General features: G+C 39.3%; 1 protein-coding gene across 1 annotated transcript in view; it reads left to right on the plus strand.

Moving 5' to 3' along the window:
- CSMD1 (CUB and Sushi multiple domains 1) overlaps positions 1-19,058 on the plus strand; it is a 946,348-nt gene that overhangs the window by 905,502 nt on the left and 21,788 nt on the right. The window contains exons 58-63 of the mRNA XM_069973446.1: positions 6,894-7,070; positions 8,161-8,340; positions 9,714-9,887; positions 11,479-11,652; positions 14,564-14,637; positions 16,638-16,749. Coding sequence (XP_069829547.1) covers positions 6,894-7,070; positions 8,161-8,340; positions 9,714-9,887; positions 11,479-11,652; positions 14,564-14,637; positions 16,638-16,749 — 891 coding nt within the window. The remainder of the gene's footprint in view (positions 1-6,893; positions 7,071-8,160; positions 8,341-9,713; positions 9,888-11,478; positions 11,653-14,563; positions 14,638-16,637; positions 16,750-19,058) is intronic.

The following is a 19,058-nucleotide window of genomic DNA, read 5'->3' on the forward strand; positions in this document are numbered from 1 at the left end:
TTGGCAAAGTGACAATAACTATCTGATAATCATACCGTAAAGTTTATCCTAGGCCCTTGTGGCACTCTTATGTCAAAGGGCGGTCGGGGTTTAACTCCTAAAAGGGATACTCCAGCGAAGATCTTATTCTTTCAAATCAGCTGGTTTCAGAAAGTTATATAGATTTGTAATTTACTTCTATTTAAAAATCTCAAGTCTTCCCATACTTATCAGCTGCTTTAAGTTCTGCAGGAAATGGTCTAATACAGTGCTCACTGCTGCCATCCCTGTTCAAGGCAGGAACTGTCCAGAGCAGGAGAGGTTTTCTATGAGGATTTGCTACTGCTCTGGACAGTTCCTGACATGGACAGAGGTGGAGGGACTAGAAACAATACAACAGTTTCTGCAGTGCATACAGCAGCTGCTAAGTATGAGAAGACTTCAGATTTTTTTAAATTACAAATCTATATAACTTTCTGAAACAAGTTGATTTTAAAGAACAAGTTCTGATCAGAGTACCCCTCTAATGTTGCAGCCAATTTGAGTTCTTTACCCCTAAGAGTTATTATATTTTAGGTCTAGAGAAGGATAACATAGGCCCACTATGCTGACACAGGACACAAGTGGAAAGATAATGCAACATCTTGTCATCTTGCTACCTGCACAGGCAGTCATCCACAAAGACACAGCGAGTAACTGGCAACCATTTAAAATTTTTAACCATGAACGACCCTGGACGTAGGGTTACGTCATGGAAGTCTGTCCCCAGACGACCCATGACGTAACCTTACGTCCTGGGTGTTTCTCCCGCTATGAAGCGTGCTCCGGAGCGGAGCGCGCTTCATAGCAGGTGGGGGCCGGCTGCAATCAGCAGCCGGGACCCCACCGGTAATGACACGCTGCAGCGATCGCGCTGCCGCATGTCATTAACCCCTTAAACGCCGCAATCACGGCGCGACCGCGGCGTTAGGCTGGGTTCACACTATGTATATTTGAGGCTGTATTTGTGAGGCTGTATAGCAACCAAAACCAGGAGTGGATTGAAAACACAGAAAGGCTCTGTTCACATAATGTTGTAATTGAGTGGATGGCCATCATTTAATGGCAAATATTTGCTGTTATTTTAAAACAACGGCTGTGGTATTGAAATAATGGCCGTTATTTACTGTTATATGGCGGCCATCCACTCAATTTCAACATTGTGTGAACAGATCCTTTCTGTGTTTTCAATCCACTCCTGGTTTTGGTTGCTATGAGGACTTGACATGAGGACCAAATACTGCCTGAAATATACATAGTGTGAACCCAGCCTTTAAGTGTAAGTGACAGGGGGAGTCCCCTGTCACTTACCGATTGGGATCGTTGAAACGGACCGCCGGAGGTCTCTCACCTGCCTCCGCGCGGTCCGATCGGCGATCTGCTGCACTGAGCCTGCACAGGCAGGCTCAATGAGCAGAGCGCCGATAACACTGATCAATGCTATGCCTATGGCATAGCAATGATCAGTGTATAAATCAAAGTAGTGAATGTAGAAGTCCCCCAAAGGGACTTCAAAAGTATAAAAAAAAAAAAAGTTCAAAACACTATTACACTACCCCAAAACCCCTCCCCCAATAAAAGTCTAAATCACCCCCCTTTCCCATTATATAAATAAAACATATAAAAATAAATAAATAGATAAACATATAATATACCGTAGCGTGCGTAATTGTCCGATCTATTAAAATATAACAAGCGTCATTGTGATCGGTTAGCGGCGTACACGAAAAGAGGGGGAAAAGTGCGCAGATTACCGATTTTATGTTACATTATATATTAAACAAATCAATAAAAAGTGATCAAAACGTCCGATCTTCACAAATATGGTATTAATAAAAACTAGAGATTATGGCAGAAAAAATGACACCCCATACAGCCCCGTAGGTGAAAAAATAAAACCGTTATAAGCGTCACAATAGGCCCATTTTATTAATATTTAATTGCCAAAAAAAAGGATTTCATTAAAAAATACATATATAACATTAGAGAATCTGTGTAACCTGCATATGGTTGTGTTCGGACTGACCTATAGAATAATAGTATCATGTCGCTGTTACCATATAGTGCATTACGTAGACACAGGAACCCCCCAAAAGTTACCATATTGCATTCTTATTTACGATTTCACCTATTTATATCTTCATAAATAATATATTTGGAATTCCATCATACTTGTTATGGTAAAATGAAAGACGCCATTACACAGTACAACTATTCCTGTAACAAACAAGCACTTACATGGCTTGTAGATAGAAAACTGAGAGTGCTAGAGCTCTTAGAAGGGGAGGAGGGGAAAACGAAAACACTAAGATCAAAATTTGCGCGGTCCACTGGGTCATTTTGGGCCTGGTCCTCAAAGGGTTAAAACACCGACACATTCTGCAGTACCTACAATAAATCTTGTTTCAGATTGCATTGGAGTTTACAATCCAAATTCCAGATGAACCTTTCAGTAGACTCCTTTATATACTGTATAGGGCTATGGGTCCTTTTACATGTGCCAATGACGGCCCGATCAATTCTGTAAATAAGTGCTGAACTGCTAGATTGGTGCTCGTTTATTGGGCCTAATACACAGCGCGATAATTATTTAGCAACGGCTGCACGGACATCATTAGCGATGTCTGTGCAGCCTTTGACCAAACAGTTTACATCACCTGTCCACGTTCGCGGGCTTCTCCTGCACTCTGTTTCACTGGCTGCGACACTCAGGAACAGTGATATGCTGAACCTATCCGCTTAAAGACCACTTCAGAGCTGCACCAAGGAGGAAGCAGAGCGCAGGAGGAGACTGGGAACGTGGACAGGTGATGTAAACTGTTCGTGGAATCGTCAGCCGTTGGCCGCGCATCGCTACATGTAGCGATGTGCAGTCAGTGGCCGATGATTTTAGGTCAGTGCCTAAAGAAAAGATCAACTGACGATTGTTTCATCGGCTGATCATTCTCTCTATTACACTGGGCAATAATCGGGCCCTAAGTTATAGTTGACTATCATGATATTTAGTGAGTAGCTAAAATTCCCTGGAATTGATTCATATTACTTTGTGTTGAGAGAAATCTACCAATCAGCAGTACGGCTCACGGATACCCGAGACTCCTAGTTTATTACAATTACATAGCACTTAGCAACAATAAACTGTAATGTTCACACAAGTAAAATATTCAAATTTTAAAGCCACTCATAGAATCAGTGTTTCTGACATCCTCAGAGGGGGGGGGGGGGGCAGAAAAAAAGGAGAGACTGACAGTTTTTCCTATTAGATTAGTATTATATTTCATTTGGACCGTAGTGTTTTGTTAATTAGCTGTGTAAAAACCTTTGTCAATATCTCAATAAAGCTGCAAAGGACTAGATGGTAACTAGAGCAGGAAATCTCACCAGGTAATATCTAACTATAGCACAAAGCCCTTGTAGTTAGACGCTCCCTGTGAAGTCCTCCATCTTTAAAAGAAGCAATTATTTGTGTGCACCGCCATCTGAAAAGAGAGTATCAAATGCACAACAAATGACACGAGAACAATGATTCCCACTTATGAGCTGCCGCTTTGAAATCCATAAAGTTATTTTTAAAGAGATAAAATTCATTAGGGGTATATTAGAAGCCATATCAAGCCTGCTACTAATGAGATCCCTAGCTAGCCTCTGCCGCGCCTGACTTGCTGAGCAAGTACATCACATAGTTTAAATCATTGTTGAACTTTAAGAGAAAGGCACTGACATTTATTTTACATCTTATTAGAAAAATAAAACAGATAATTAAAACCTTTAGAAATAGATCAGAACCGGCCTCACTTTGTGTACCCAAGGTACACTTTCATTAGCTCACTCCATGTATAGGATTGAAAGTAATTTTTTTTAGAAACATTAACATTCATCTTTTGCAAACATTACGTCCAAGTTATGAATTTTTATTATTTCAAAGCGTTTGAATATATGTCATATTGTTTATTCTTTACCTTTAAAGGGAACCTGTCACCAATGCTATCTCAGCTATCACCATCATATTATAAAGCAGGAAGAGCTGAGCAGATTGATATATAACTTTGTGGGAAAGGATTCTGTATCACTTGTAACTAGTTGATTGAAATCGCTGCTTATTCTGGGTTAAGGAGTCCAGTGGGCGGGGTCACGCAATGGACTGGACTCTTTAGTATGGTAACATCAGAGATTTCAATCAATAAATTACAAGTTATACAGAATCTTTTCCCACAAAGATATATATCAATCCGCTCAGATTCTTCTGCCCTATAACATGTTGGCGATAGATTAGATAGGATTTTCATGATGAAGGATTCAATTTAAATGTTAGAGTCTCTTGTATTATTTAGGAAATTTAAACTCTACTGAACCTTTAAAGGGAGTCTGACAGTTTTTTTGTTTTTTTTGGATTGTATAAAGGGAGAGATTTTTTAAGACTGACAAGTTTTCACCTGCTCTGTAGAGCTGTGCTATGATTTACACCTGTTTTAAGGCACAATTTATTATAAATCAGGTGCCAGAGGAGGCCACACCTCTTCCCCATCTCAGTACCCGCCCACTCATCAGGTCTTCTTGACCTAATAGTTATAAGAGTCAGCCGTTTTAAATCCGAAATTACAGCCCACAGATTCCTATGTTACTAAGTAGTAAAACTAAACCCATGTCAAACTCAAAGGTTTCTAAAAAGCTGACTTATGAAAGTTTGTTCTTTGTGGTCCTCATAGTATAAAGCTTTCCTTGTCATCTTGAACAATGTGATGGCCCGGCGTACGCCAGGGGGAAGGCACAGATTTGCCCCTTTTCTCTGGTGTATCGTATTCGGGGGGTGGGGGGTTGTGTGGCAATTTGTGGAGGAGGCGTGGTGCCACATTTATTATGATTTGTGCCAATGTAAATCAGGATCCAAATCTACACCTGCTTGGTACCCTGGGCGCCGGTTCGGGCACCTCTGAGTGAACTTGGCTGGGGGAAAGGGGGAGGGGCCTAATTTAAGACCGGCATACAAGTACATCAGTCTCCATAAATTTTTCCCATAGTGTATACTGTGAGTATAAACTATGGCTGTTGTTGCATTGAAATTAATGCTAATGTATTGATTACATTACCAGGGGATGTTCTTTTCAGTGAAAAGAACTGCAGTTGTTAACAAAATTAATACATTGTGTGAATGAAAAAAGAAAGACTAAAATGTATAAATCAAGGAAAACAAAGAAATTATTTTTTTATTACACTGCATAACTAAAACCCAAACTTGATCTCATATATTAGAGGTTAGAAATCTGTATGTGTAGATTTGCTGTGCAGACAAGCAGAATGACTGGCATGGAGGATTTATTATATGCTTCATGATGGGAGCCAAACTAGAAGTAGTGATCGCTAACTCTAAAGAATTTATAAGTGCACCTTACTGCAAAATAGTCAAGGCTATGATGCATGCAATATGGATGGTCCTCTACAGCTCCTCAGGGCTTCCCTGGCAGGTACCGGTGAAACAGTCTACCGGTAAAAAAAAATCTATCATTTTTACAACAACGAATTGCTGGTGTCACAATGTCACTGGTCTGCAAACAATTCTTAATTATAGTCAGAAACAAAACAGAGTGTCTCAAACTTTTTCTTCTGGGGTCACACAGCCTAAACATGGTTATGGATGAGCCTTAACACCACTGGTCGAAGGTTGAGCTTAAAAGAAAATAAATAGATCTAACAAAACTTACTTTTTATTTGTCTTTGTCCGATGTTGTTGCCTAACTAAACATTACTCCAACCAGGGAATGGACTGTGTAGTTTATCAGTCACCTAGTTTACACTTATGTACTAGAGTAACCATGTTTTCTTGCCGGCCCTAGAGTTGCATTCAACTTCTTCAGGCATTGGGAGGCAAATGGTGAGCATTGGGGTTCGACAAAGCCAAACATGCTCAAAGTTTGCTTATCATTATTTATGATCAATTCTGTGAAAACTCCTTTGGCTGAATCTCACAACCATTGGTTTGAGAAGCAAGGCTTAGAATGAACATATAATATATTGATACCATTAAGTTCAATAAAATGTATATCTTTGTCAAGCTAATTTTAGTGTCATATATGTAGATACTGGCTATTTTTCCATAATTGCTTTGCTATGTTGTGTATTACATGGAATTTGACACTAGAGAAAATGGTTTACATAGATTTTAAGTATACTATTATACCCATCTGTTATTCATAAATTATAACATCTTATCACTTATGAATGTTTAAATTAAAGGGAATCTATCACTAGGTTTATTCTGCTTTAAATGAGGGCAGAATAAACTAGTGACCGAAATGCTGAACAGATCCATGTATTACTGTATTACATTATTCTGTTCACTGTTCTCCTAATATGCAGGAGAATGGGATTCTTGCCACACTCCTCCTCTCACCCTCCAGCTGCTGATTGACAGTTGACTGCCTGTACAGAGCATGGATAGAAAACTGCCAATAAGCAGTTGGTGGGCGGAGTTTTCTGCTTCTCATGAATATCCAGGACTACTGGGCTCATGCACATAATGGAGAGGGCTACTTATTGTCCATGTTATTCAGGAGGAGATCTCTGGATCAGCTGCACATAACAATGTAAGTGATACATCATTCCATTCAACTTCTCTGTCACTAGTTTATACTACCCTGAGATCGGACAAAGTCCGATCTTTTTTGCTTACAAGAACCTCAGTTACACTGTGCTAACATGTTTCTAATATGATCAATATGAAACTATATATTTACCATCCTTGTACACTGCTACAGTGACTGGTGTGATACACTCAAACCTTTACAGCTGTCACATCTATTTAAAATCAATGTACTTGCTGTAATCCCTCTTGTCAGTTCTGTGCAACTATGATAATTTTATCTCCATCTTTCCGACAGCTGTATCCTGTGGAAATCCTGGAACTCCAGCCAATGGCATGATAATTTTCAGTGACGGGATACTTTTCTCCAGTTCTGTCATCTATGCCTGCTGGGAAGGTTACAAAACATCAGGGTTAACTACTCGACATTGTACTGCCAATGGAACCTGGACTGGAAGTGCTCCAGATTGCTCAGGTCAATAACCAAATGACTGTCACAACAGATTAGAAGAGTGTCAGATGTTTTTTTTTTCTATTTATGCACAGAGTGACTATTGATTTTCCTTTCTTTCTTGAGGCAGCATTGTTTCTTAAAACTTCCATGAATCTAAAAAAAGAAAAGCTAAACTATCTATCTATCTATCTATCTATCTATCATTACATCTGCTTTATTAAATATTAAATTTGAAAAAAAAAAAAAAAAACAACAACAATGGAGAATAAGTGTTTAATTCAAACACAACATAAATTTTGATGAATTTGAAGGTGAACGTAGCACTAGGTAGATTTTATTTTTACATGAACAGACCGGCGCCGCCACCGGGATGCTTGTGCCGCGGTCCCTCTTTTTGAACCTCCACACGATTCCCACGCAGATCGCCGGTCTATTCCCAAGCACCGACCTGGCATGAAGCACTTGAGGCACGCCTGCCGATTTCTAGTGTGACAATCTCCCCTCTGTGATGTGGCTTCATTGTTTCTAATAGAGCCGTGTAACAAGGGAGGAGGTTTCATTACACTGGGGGGCCAGGGGGCTTTATACCAAACCGATGCTCGAAAAATAGACTGCCTCCCTACCAGTTTTAAAAAGAATGGACCACGGCACCGGAATCCTCACATGTCAATTTTTTTAAAAAGCGATTTACCTAGTGGTTCATCGCTTTAATGTCTTTTACATTTGCTGCATATTTACCTCTATGCATTGAAAAGACAAAATGTACAGTGAAAATCTGCTGCTTTTACACAATACAATGAACATGTTACAAGCTTTCTAGTCTGCATTATGTTTATTTTTCCCTTTCAAATGTTTCTCTTTTTGGTAGAGTTTCAAAAATCCTATTAATATTCATTACATTGAAAACTGTTGTGTTTGATGTGTCGTACCTATTCCACAAATCTGCAGAGCTTCCACTATTTGTGACCATGACCTAATGATTCAATATGCTAAATTAGCTAAGTGTCATATTCCCCAACTATACAACACAGCAAGAATAAGCCACAGATCATTAATTTATAGCAGTTGGTAGAACATGTAATAAAGTCAGCATCTTCTGTTTTCCTATCAGTGATTACATGTGAAGATCCGGGTCCTATCGCTAATGGGATTCAACTAGGAAAAGATTTTACATTTAACAAAACAGTCGCCTACCACTGCAACCCCGGCTATCTGAATGATCCACCTTCTGCAGGTCCCATGAAGTGTGGAAAAGATGGCACCTGGAATCAGACAAAACCAACGTGCAAAGGTCTAGAACAAGGCTACTTTTTATAATATGTGCATATATTGTTTGATGTTATATTCTTATATCATACAGTTGATTAATAAATATACTAATATTCAGAGATGAGCGAACCTCGAGCATGCTCGAGTCCATCCGAACCCAAATGTTCGGCATTTGATTAGCCCTGGCTGCCGAGTTGGATAAAGCCCTAAGGCTACAGTATGTGGAAAACACGGATATAGTCATTGGCTGTATCCATGTTTTCCAGACAACCTTAGAGCTTTATCCAAGTTCAGCAGCCACCGCTAATCAAATGCCGAATGTTCGGGTTCGGATGGACTCGAACCCGAACCCGGTTCGCTCATCTCTACTAATATCATGTGATGTAATTACATTGGTTATGATATGTCACTATAAGCATTTCAGAAAAGAGTATAATTTGCCGCACCACTTAGCTATAGCATTTATTGTTTATAGTTAAGGAGGTTGTCAGAACAAAATCAACTTTTCCCCTATCCACAGGATAAATAAAAAAATTGACCTTGGTATACCCCCCACGATCCCTGTATCGGGTCCCTGCTCCTGTGTTATCAATAGAGCCGCAGGGACGGCAAGTAACCACGGCTCTATTCATTCCTAAGGAGGTGCTGAAAAGAGCCAAGTACATCGCTCTTCCGGCGTACTTGGCTCTTTCCGTCGGCTCCATAGGAATGAATAGAGTTGCAGGTCATGTGCAGTCCCTGTGGCTCTATTCATAACACATAATGCGGGCCCAATACAGAGATTGTGGGGAGTACAGATGTCGTACCCCCTCATTTCCCCTATCCCCTGTGGATAGAGGAAAAGTTGATTTTGCCCAGACAACCTCTTTAACCTTGTCCATTTTCTGTAATGGCTGATAAAAAATGTTTTCGGCCTTAGAGACCAAGCAATTTTAGAAAATGTTTTGTTCTGATCGCTCATGCAATACACTGCACTGCAACTGTATTGTAGTGTATTGTCAGTATGGTGGCTCAGTGGTTTGCACTGTAGCCTTGCAGCACTGGGGTCCAGAGTTTAAATCTCACCAAGGGCAAAGAGTTTGTATGTTCTTTCTGTGTTTGTGTGGGTTTCCTCCGGGGGCTCCGTTTTCCTCCCACACCTAAAATATACAGATAGGTAAATTTAGATTGTCAGTCCTGAAGACAGGGAGCAAAAAATTGGCAAACTGTATAAAGTGCTGCGAAATCAGTTGGCTCTATTGGTGTAGCTGCCCCTAGCAACCAATCAGATTTCACTATTCATGAAAGGTAGAATATGATATCACATATTGAACTGAATAACTAAGTTTTACTATCCATGGAAAATTGAAATCCTAAATGAATCCTAAAAGTACCTTTCTTGTCTCCATAAACCAGCCATACACTGTGGGCATCCACCTCATGTACCGTATGGGAAGCTGGAAGGAAACGACTACAGCTGGGGCTCTAGTGTCAGCTACACATGTGTGGAGGGTTACCAGCTCTCTAGTCCGACCATTCTTTCATGTGAAGGAAGAGGAACCTGGAGAGGAGAAATTCCTCAATGCTTGCGTAAGTAAAGAACTTTCTCAGTTCAATTTATGGCTCAATAAGGGACACGACTGAGTCAGAGGAATCATTAAAACATCTTATTATACAGCCAGGATACTGCAGCTATGCATGCGGTCACATTGGACAGATTGGCGATTCTGATGAACAGACAGCGCTGATCATTTTCTCAGACACCAATTAACTTGCACTTAATTATAGATTTCATTGCTACTTTTTATAGCTTTTCATAATAAAACCATTTTGTGTTACTGGATTTATTAAATAAAAAAAATCAAGTAAATCATGGAACGTACATAATTATTTGTTCTGCTTGCCACAATGTCAAAGAAAAATATCTTGCCCATTGACTAACTCCTTAAAGGGGTTGTGTGGGGAGCAGAAAAGCCCTTACCTGCTTTCTCTGCTTGTCTCAGAAGTATACCCACCAAGATGGGAGGGGGAAGGGTTTATTTTGCCATCACACCCACACATAGCTTCTCTATGTTGCCGCAACATGAGACACCGATTGGACATAATGGGCAGCTTTTTTTTTTTTTGTGAAATTGAAAATCTTTCTTTTTTACTTTAGTTGATAGACATGCAGGTCAGTATATTAATGAATTCCCATATATGCACAATTATTTTATACTTCTCTTCTTAACAACTTATAGCATTTCACTTTTTTTTTTAGATCATAAACTATTTTAGGGGTATACCTTGATGATGTCTATGTTGAAAAAACTTCAATATTGCAGATGCATTTCCCTACAAAAAAAAAAAACAGTTTGCCAATTATTGAAAGATGGGAAAACCAACCAAATGCCACCGAAAATGCAATCTAGTATTAATAGCTGGGACCCAATTGATCCTGTGAATGAGATCATTACACATGCGTGGCCAGCATTTATTCTCTATGGGGCCACTAAACCTTTCCAAGCTTAGGCTGGGTTCACACTACGTATATTTCAGTCAGTATTGTGGTCCTCTTATTGCAACCAAAACCAGGAGTTGATTAAAAACACAGAAAGGCTCTGTTCACACAATGTGGAAATTGAGTGGATGGCTGCCATTTAATGGCAAATATTTGCTGTTATTTTAAAACAACGGCTGTTATATTGAAATAATGGCAGTTATTTACTGTTATATGGCGGCCATCCACTCAATTTCAACATTGTGTGAACAGATCCTTTCTGTGTTTTCAATCCACTCCTGGTTTTGGTTGCAATATGAGGACCACAATACTGACTGAAATATACGTAGTGTGAACCCAGTTAAAGTGTAACTGTCCTGACATGTCATAAGTTTTGATTGGTACAGTTCTCAGTGTTCAGACCCATACTGATCAGAAGAACAAGGGGGGTTGAGTCAGGCTCCGTAGACCTCCATTTTAAGTCTGACTGTATTTTCTAACTCAGAGCATAGCGTGGATGTGCCGCAGCGCAGTCTTCTCCCTATTCGGTTTCTTGATTGGTACGGGTCTGAACACTCGGACCGGGACCAAAATTCACAAAATTCACAGTGCAGTAATTTAATAACTTGAAATTATTCTTAAAATTGTTAATACAATTATTCCAATATAAGGTTCTGTAACTAACTTTTTTTTTTATTTCAGCCGTATTTTGTGGTGAACCGGGAACTCCAGCTGAGGGAAGACTTATTGGAAGAAGTTTTACATATAAATCAGAGGTTTCATACCAGTGTAGACCACCTTTTGTGTTAGTTGGGTCATCTCGAAGAATTTGCCAGTCTGATGGCGCATGGAGTGGTATTCAACCAACATGCATCGGTAGGTGCAGTCTCTGTTAACCATGTACAAGTACAGTATGCCTTACCAGTTTATTTTCACATGAAAAAGCCACTTTGACGCCATGTTCGAACTCTGTACAAACAACGTTGGTTAACGCTACCTACGGCCAGAATTAATGATTATGATCACTCGTGGTGGATCGGCCATTGTTTGTACAGCGTGTGAGCATAGCCTTAGACTGTGTGTTTTAGAATTCAACTTAAATGCCAACATTTTCTTCTTCTGCAGAGATTAAATCAATGTTATGAAATATTTATATTGTTTAATGATATACTTCAATAATTGAAGGCAAGCTCTGAGGAAATAAACATGAATTTTATTCCTGTTAGGAGCTCCAGTTATGGAATGCTAAAAAATAAAAAATAAAGAGACTATCTAAAATTATATGCTCTTAATTAAATACATGGTAAACTCTGCCCATGTTTGCTGCTGTGGATTTACTGAGAAGCACACACCTCTCAATGAACCCAGGGCATCTGAGGCTGCCCATTCGGCAGCCCCAGAAACCAACGTCCGCTTGGACTTTAGGACTAAAAGCAAATTTTTACATTACTCCTATGACAGTGTGAGTAGACTGTCCACACAGTGATTATCAGCTTACCATGTATAAATCTCTATTACTACCTTACCTAGGAGATTACATTTAGGCATTTGATTGAATTAGGTCTAATTCTTAACAGGTACCTATCACTTTGAAAAGTGTCCGGTGTGTAAGAGGCGACATGTGAGAAATTAGGATGAGTGGGGGTCAAGGTGCTGAAGTGAGCTAAAGCCAGCAGGCAGTACACTGTGCTCAGCACCACTCAGCTATTCTCAGAGACCATAGCAAGTGATGTATTGATTTAAAGAAAGGCTATGAACTATCTATATCCTTTCTATACATCTGTACACTGCTCATGCCACTCTGTAAGCAGACATGACCGTTGCTGAGCAGGCATAACAGTCAGGCAGAAGCATAGCTACAAGGGGGTAAGGAGGGCAGCAGCTCCCAAGTCTATAAATATAATGAAGACCACTCAGGCCCAGATTGACAGTCTGCCCCCACTGATTGCCTGATTCTCCAATCACGCTGGCTGTATATTTAACCCCATCATGATCCATGATGTAGCAGTACATTATGACAGCCTAGGATGTAAGGATCTATGATGTACCGGCCCAGCACCATTACTATGCACCTTTTTCCTGGCATATAGCCTGATGGGTGGGTAAGGGGTGTGACAAAGCTAGTAGAGGTTGTGGCCTCCTTCAGCACCTGATTTATCATGACGTATGCCTGCCAACAGGCATACATCATTGCTTTCCGCCAAATTTACTACAAGGAATGCACCTCTTAGTAAATCCAGCGGGTTGCATGGGGAAGGGGCTTTATTTGAGACTTGTACTCTAGTATAAAGGCAACACAATATCAAAATGTATTAAATATATTTACCATAAACAAAACAGCAAGCAGGCCTTTGTGGCCTCCAATGTCAAGAATAAATGTCAGTCCCAGTGCAGGCCCTAATCTCAATTATTTTCTTATGGCTGTGTTCACACCTGTGTTATATGATCAGTAATGACCATTCGTCCCAGATTCTATAGAAAATCTAGGACAAAATAGCACATTATGCAGCACTGGGGAGAACAGACAAAACCCCTTTGAAGCACAGTTGGTGTCTGGCATTTAAGGGATATGGCGCAGCTGTTATTTTTGTTCTTCTGCACCATTAAATTGTGGTGGGATCAAAACTTCATAGATTCACCAATTTACATATGAATAAAGGTGAACCATCAGCAAGATGCATCTAACCTGCTGATATGTCCCTATTGCACAGGAGACGCTGAGGATGGAGATATGTCTCTTTCTTTCCTCCTCAGTGCCATTTTGTTGCAATAAGTCTTTTGTTCCACGGTCCGGTGAGACTCTTAGGAGTACTGCCCGCCCCCATTGAGCTGATCTGCCCCCAGCCGACCCGCCACTTTTTAATGATAATGAATGGCGTGGTCCGGCCAGGGGGGCAGATTGGTGCTATGGGGGTGGGCAATGCTCCTAATGGTCTCACCAGACGGTGGAACAAAAGACTAAGGGTCCTATTACACTGAGTGATTTTTAATGATTAACAACTAATGGTAAACGATCGCAAACGAGATTGTTTATCGTTACCCTGAAAGCGTTCACCATATTACACAGAACGATGGTCGTTAGTCACGATTGTTACTACGATCGTTAATACGATTGTTACTGTGATCGTTTAATTCTTCTGATTCCAGCAAAACAATAAACAATGTGCAATTACACTGAGCGATTAGTGAACAAATGCGGAACTTCAGCGAACGGATGTGGAATTACAGCGAACGATTATTGATTATTTTAGGTTCAGCTCTTAATTAACGATCAACGACATGCAAATGTTTTTCTGATCATTGCCTGCAATTACACAGAACGATTATTGTTTAAATTCAAACTATATAACGATTTTTCGCACAATAATCGTCCCGTGTAATAGGGCCCTAACTTCACCGGAACATCACTGAGGAGGAAGATAAGAGACATTCCTTCCTCCTCTGTGTCTCCTGTACAATAGGGATATATCCGCAGGTTAGATTTGTCTAACCTTTAGTTCCCCTTTAAGATTATATTAGAAAAATTTAAATCAAAGATATTGAACAGTTAGAAGCAACTTTCTCTTTTTAGTATTTATATATCATAGGGTTATTATTATCCAATGATCTGTATGATTGTAACTTGTTTAATATAATTTTCTGTAGTGTTGTTCTATCCTGTCTATCAGTTCCTCTGTTTTATTTTAATTTTGATAGCATGCCTTGACCTGCAGAACAAAATAAACTAAAATGATTGACTGTTTCCATAGAAACCTAGTCTTATGTTCAGTTCTTGCACACATTTCAGATCCAGCTCATAACTCCTGCAGAGACCCTGGTACACCGCATTATGGCATGCAGAACAGTTCCAAGGCTTATGAGGTAATGAATGCATTTAATAAACACTATTTAAGTGTTAGCGTTTAGATAATTAGAGATGGATTTTATAGAACGTTATATTTTATGTGTTTTCTTAGTTTTTCAGCGTAAAATGAGGAAGCTGACCAAATAAAATACACCCAACTATCATTAAAGATATCATTAGCAAGTGTCTAGTATCTACCGTATGTAATATATTTTACATGATTTCCAGTTTATTTTAACTTTGTGCACTGTTGAAAAAAAATATTTTTAATCGCTAGAAGCCATTATAACTTTTCCTGACGCGTATTCCATTCCTTCAATAGCTACCTAATGTCCTGAGATCAATCTAACTATTTTCTTGCTAAGGGCCCTATTACACAGAGCGAAAATCTGCCAAATCAGGCGGTTTCGGCAGATTATTGCTCTGTGTAATAAAGATAAAAATCAGCTGATCGTGTCTTTTAATCCTGACCTAAAATCATTGGCTGCCTACCTCACATCACTACTTGTTATTCCAAAGTTCATACATTACCTCTCCACATTCCCTGGTGTCTTCCTGGCTTCTCCCTGTGGCCTGCCGCCCCCAGTGCAATGTTAGAGCTGGTCTATGAAGTGGAAGGGCTGTTTACCCAATCACTGGCTTGGGGTGGGACTGTCGTGGCTGAGCGGTTTGTCACTTCTGAGACTGGATGTGAAGTTCCACTATTTCCCTTAATTTAGTAGATCAAGGAGACTTCAGATTCTCTGAAATTCTGTGACGTCAGCGGTGGGCGGCGGCGGTTTGGCGGGCTTACTGTGATGTTCTGATTGATTACATTTATGGAATACTTTGGGGAGCAAGGACACTTGCTCCCCAAAGTATTCCATAAATGTATTCAAACAAAAACACTGTATACTGTATTACATTTACATACAAATCCATTATAATTCCAATGGAGTGTCCAGCAGTGCTCATTGACTTCTATATATAGTGCGCCCCTGCTGGACACTCCATTGGAATTACACCCCCCTCGTGGCGTCACTTTTTTTTAGAGAATTTGAAGTCTCCCTGATTTATTAAATTAGGGGAAATAGCCCTATATGTGCATTTCCCATCATAAATGTACATTTGAAATTTGCCTAACTTTCCGTAAGTAATAAAATATTAAAAAATAGTTTTGCCTGGAGTTGTCCTTTAATATTGCTATGTTTGCTTTAATCCTTCAAATACACACAGAGACAAGTATGTATGATACTAGTCAGGTGCACCTGTCAGTGTAAAGTAGCGTACTTTGCTAAAATTTGACACTCTACCCTGTTTTCCATGTTTATTACATATTTACTCAATTTCAATTTTTTTTTAACATGAAACTGATTCCGTCACTGTTACAGCAAAAAACTGGAAATGAAAGTCCGCAACAAGGACTCAGTGTGAATGTAAAAAACTATAAATTTGGATTCTTTTTGTCAATCACTTGGTTTTATAATATATTTGCATCTTAAGGCTGGGTTCACACTATGTATATTTCAGGCAGTATTTGGTCCTCATGTCAGGTCCTCATAGCAACCAAAACCAGGAGTGGATTGAAAACCCAGAAAGGATATGTTCACACAATGGTGAAATTGAGTGGATGGCCGCCATATAACGGTAAATAACTTCCATTATTTCAATATAACAGCCGTTGTTTTAAAATAACAGCAAATATTTGCAATTAAATGACGGCCATCCACTCAATTACAACATTATGTGAACAGAGCCTTTCTGTGTTTTTAATCCACTCCTGGTTTTGGTTGCTATACAGCCTCAAACATACAGCCTCAAATATACGTAGTGTGAACCCAGTAAAGGAAGAAAAACTGCTAAAATTGCTTGCTAGGGACTTTTTCTCATCTTTTCCTTACTGCTTGGACATATTCTATCTTGTGTGAAAAAGAAGTAGCAAGATCCATTTATGGCCTCATTATCATTTAAATAGCTCTCTCCATTTACTTCATCCATGTGCTCCTGATATATTTCTCTTACTTTTGTTTTTTTGAAGATTGGGAGTTCAGTCTTCTTTAGATGTCGCAAGGGCTACCACATCCAAGGCTCCACTACACGTAATTGCCTCGCTAATTTAACATGGAGTGGAACCCAACCAGAATGCATCCGTAAGTGCTAAGAATGTTTGCATTATTTTAAATTATCTTCTCTGTACAGAAACCTATTTTATGTTTAAAAAGTATATTCTTGCTTTAGATTAAACGTAAGTGATATTTTCTACATTTTAAGACATGAAAATTAGTGTACCTTTAGCTCCAGCTGCATTTTAAAGTTTCTAAAATAGGACATATAATTATTCCCTGTTTCTAAGTAATAATGTGTGTTAGGCTATGTTCACACTACGTCAAAAATATTAAAAAGGCGGCCGATTTTCATATTTAAAATAACATCCGTTTTTGCAGAGATTTAACTGACTGCAAAGCAATGCATTGAAGTCAATGGGAAGACAGACGTCCAATGCACACAGCGTATTGAATAACGGACGTTTTTGCCGCGGGCGTCAAAATAATGAACATGATCATTATTTTCGGACGCCTTTTGCAAACAGCGGACGTTTTTTATTTGTAGTTCACACAGTTTTCCTTTTGTCACCGTTCTTGTCTCCGTGTTTACTATTAAATTCAATGGACTTTTAAATTAAGTCGCATCCAAAGTCCAATTAGTAACTAAAACTAGAATAATGTGCCAACAGCCGTCAGTGAACCAAAGGGAGGTCTGGCTGCTAATAAACGTCCGTTATTTTAGACTCAAAATGACAGACGTCATTTTAAACGTAGATGAAAAGACGTTGTGTGAACATACTGTAGGCTTACTAAGAGTTTAAGAGTTAAAATGTAAAATTATCTCTATTTTTAAGTAAAAAATTAGCAATGCCTTGAGCAGCATACCCTTCCAATTTATTAACCTAGCCAAGCTATTTGAAGCATCAGTTTCCTAACTATTTACAGTCATTGGCACTTAGCAATACCCCAGGGAATATTTAAACAATTTTGGAGCTTCTGGCACCTATCTTTACAGTAAAAAACAATAAAGCAGCAATACTTAGCTGTTCGAGCTCCTCTTGATGCCCTTCAGCACCATCTTCGGTGCTCAGTGACAGCCCACTCAACCAATTACTGGCTGTGGTGGGACAGCACAGTGATTCGCTGAGCAGGGGATCGGAGGTGATGCTGAAAGGGCATTGGAAGTATTGTAGCGTGGACTGGTAGGTGTGGCTGCTTTATTGTTTTTTACTATAGCAGCTATACAATACAGTATCTTAGGCCTTATTCACACGTCCCGTAATTTACAGATCCGTACTTCCATATCCGAGTTTTTGCTATTGGGCTATTCACATTATCAGTAGATGAAACGGATGAAAATCAATGCCGAAAAAAAAGGACATGTCCTAGTGCGGACCCTGTGCCGCCAAAATTCTTTTACGGATCCCCTCATTGAAATCAATTGTTTATGGATTGCTTACGGACTGCAACATGTTTGGCATCCGCATACGAATGACTCATAGGTCACAAGATTCTGTTTATAAGCAACCACAGGCTGACAAGCGATCATGTGACTTATTTTAGGGGTTGGGTAATCTGGTGCTATTTTTTTTTTAACCTACTTAACTTTATTAACTTGTATAAAGCAGTCAGTGGTAAAAACGGATTTACGTAAATACGGATGCAATACGGATGTACTACGGATGTCCAATCCGTAAATTTTAGGACTAAAAAATATTACTGAACGTGTGAATAGGGCCTTAGGTTTCAAAAGATGCTGTGCAAGCCGCATTAAAGCTCCAGCAGTATTCCCGCAATTGAATGCATACCGCGGGAATTCTAATGTGTCTCACAGAAACCTATTGCATTTTTGTATATTTTGTCTCATTAAATGATGTTTAATGCTGGTTTCACATATAGTTTTTTGGAATACCGCTACTGCAGGAAAAAATTTAATCGGTTAACCATATACCCGTCAGAGGGTATCTGGTTAAATGCTTGAGTTTCCTATTGATTTTAATGGGGTTCGCTACTTGTCTATAGTACCCAAGCTGTGAAAAATGTTCAACTCAAGTAAGAAGCATTTAATTACCCGCCGAACACTAGTAATTACTGTTTTTGAAATTAAGCATCAAGAGATTTCTTACTATCCTCGTGCCACTTTATTTTCCTGTACTGTACAATGACACTAAACATTTTCACAGCAATAAGCTGTCTGAATAATGTTGATCTATTTCCACTCATACAAAACAAGCGTTACCAATACGCGTTACCATCCTGTAGCTCAGCAGCCTGAGGCAGAAGAAACTAAGCCAGATACATGGCAAACTTATAAAGGCTCCAGGATCTGGAAAGTTTTCAGAAAGTTTTCAACCGTAATAAGCATAAAGGTTGATAAATTTTGAAATAACAAAAATTATTTTAAATAAGTTTAA

The sequence above is a fragment of the Dendropsophus ebraccatus genome, chromosome 6 (assembly GCF_027789765.1).
Source record: "Dendropsophus ebraccatus isolate aDenEbr1 chromosome 6, aDenEbr1.pat, whole genome shotgun sequence".
Classification (NCBI taxonomy): Eukaryota; Metazoa; Chordata; class Amphibia; order Anura; family Hylidae; genus Dendropsophus; species Dendropsophus ebraccatus.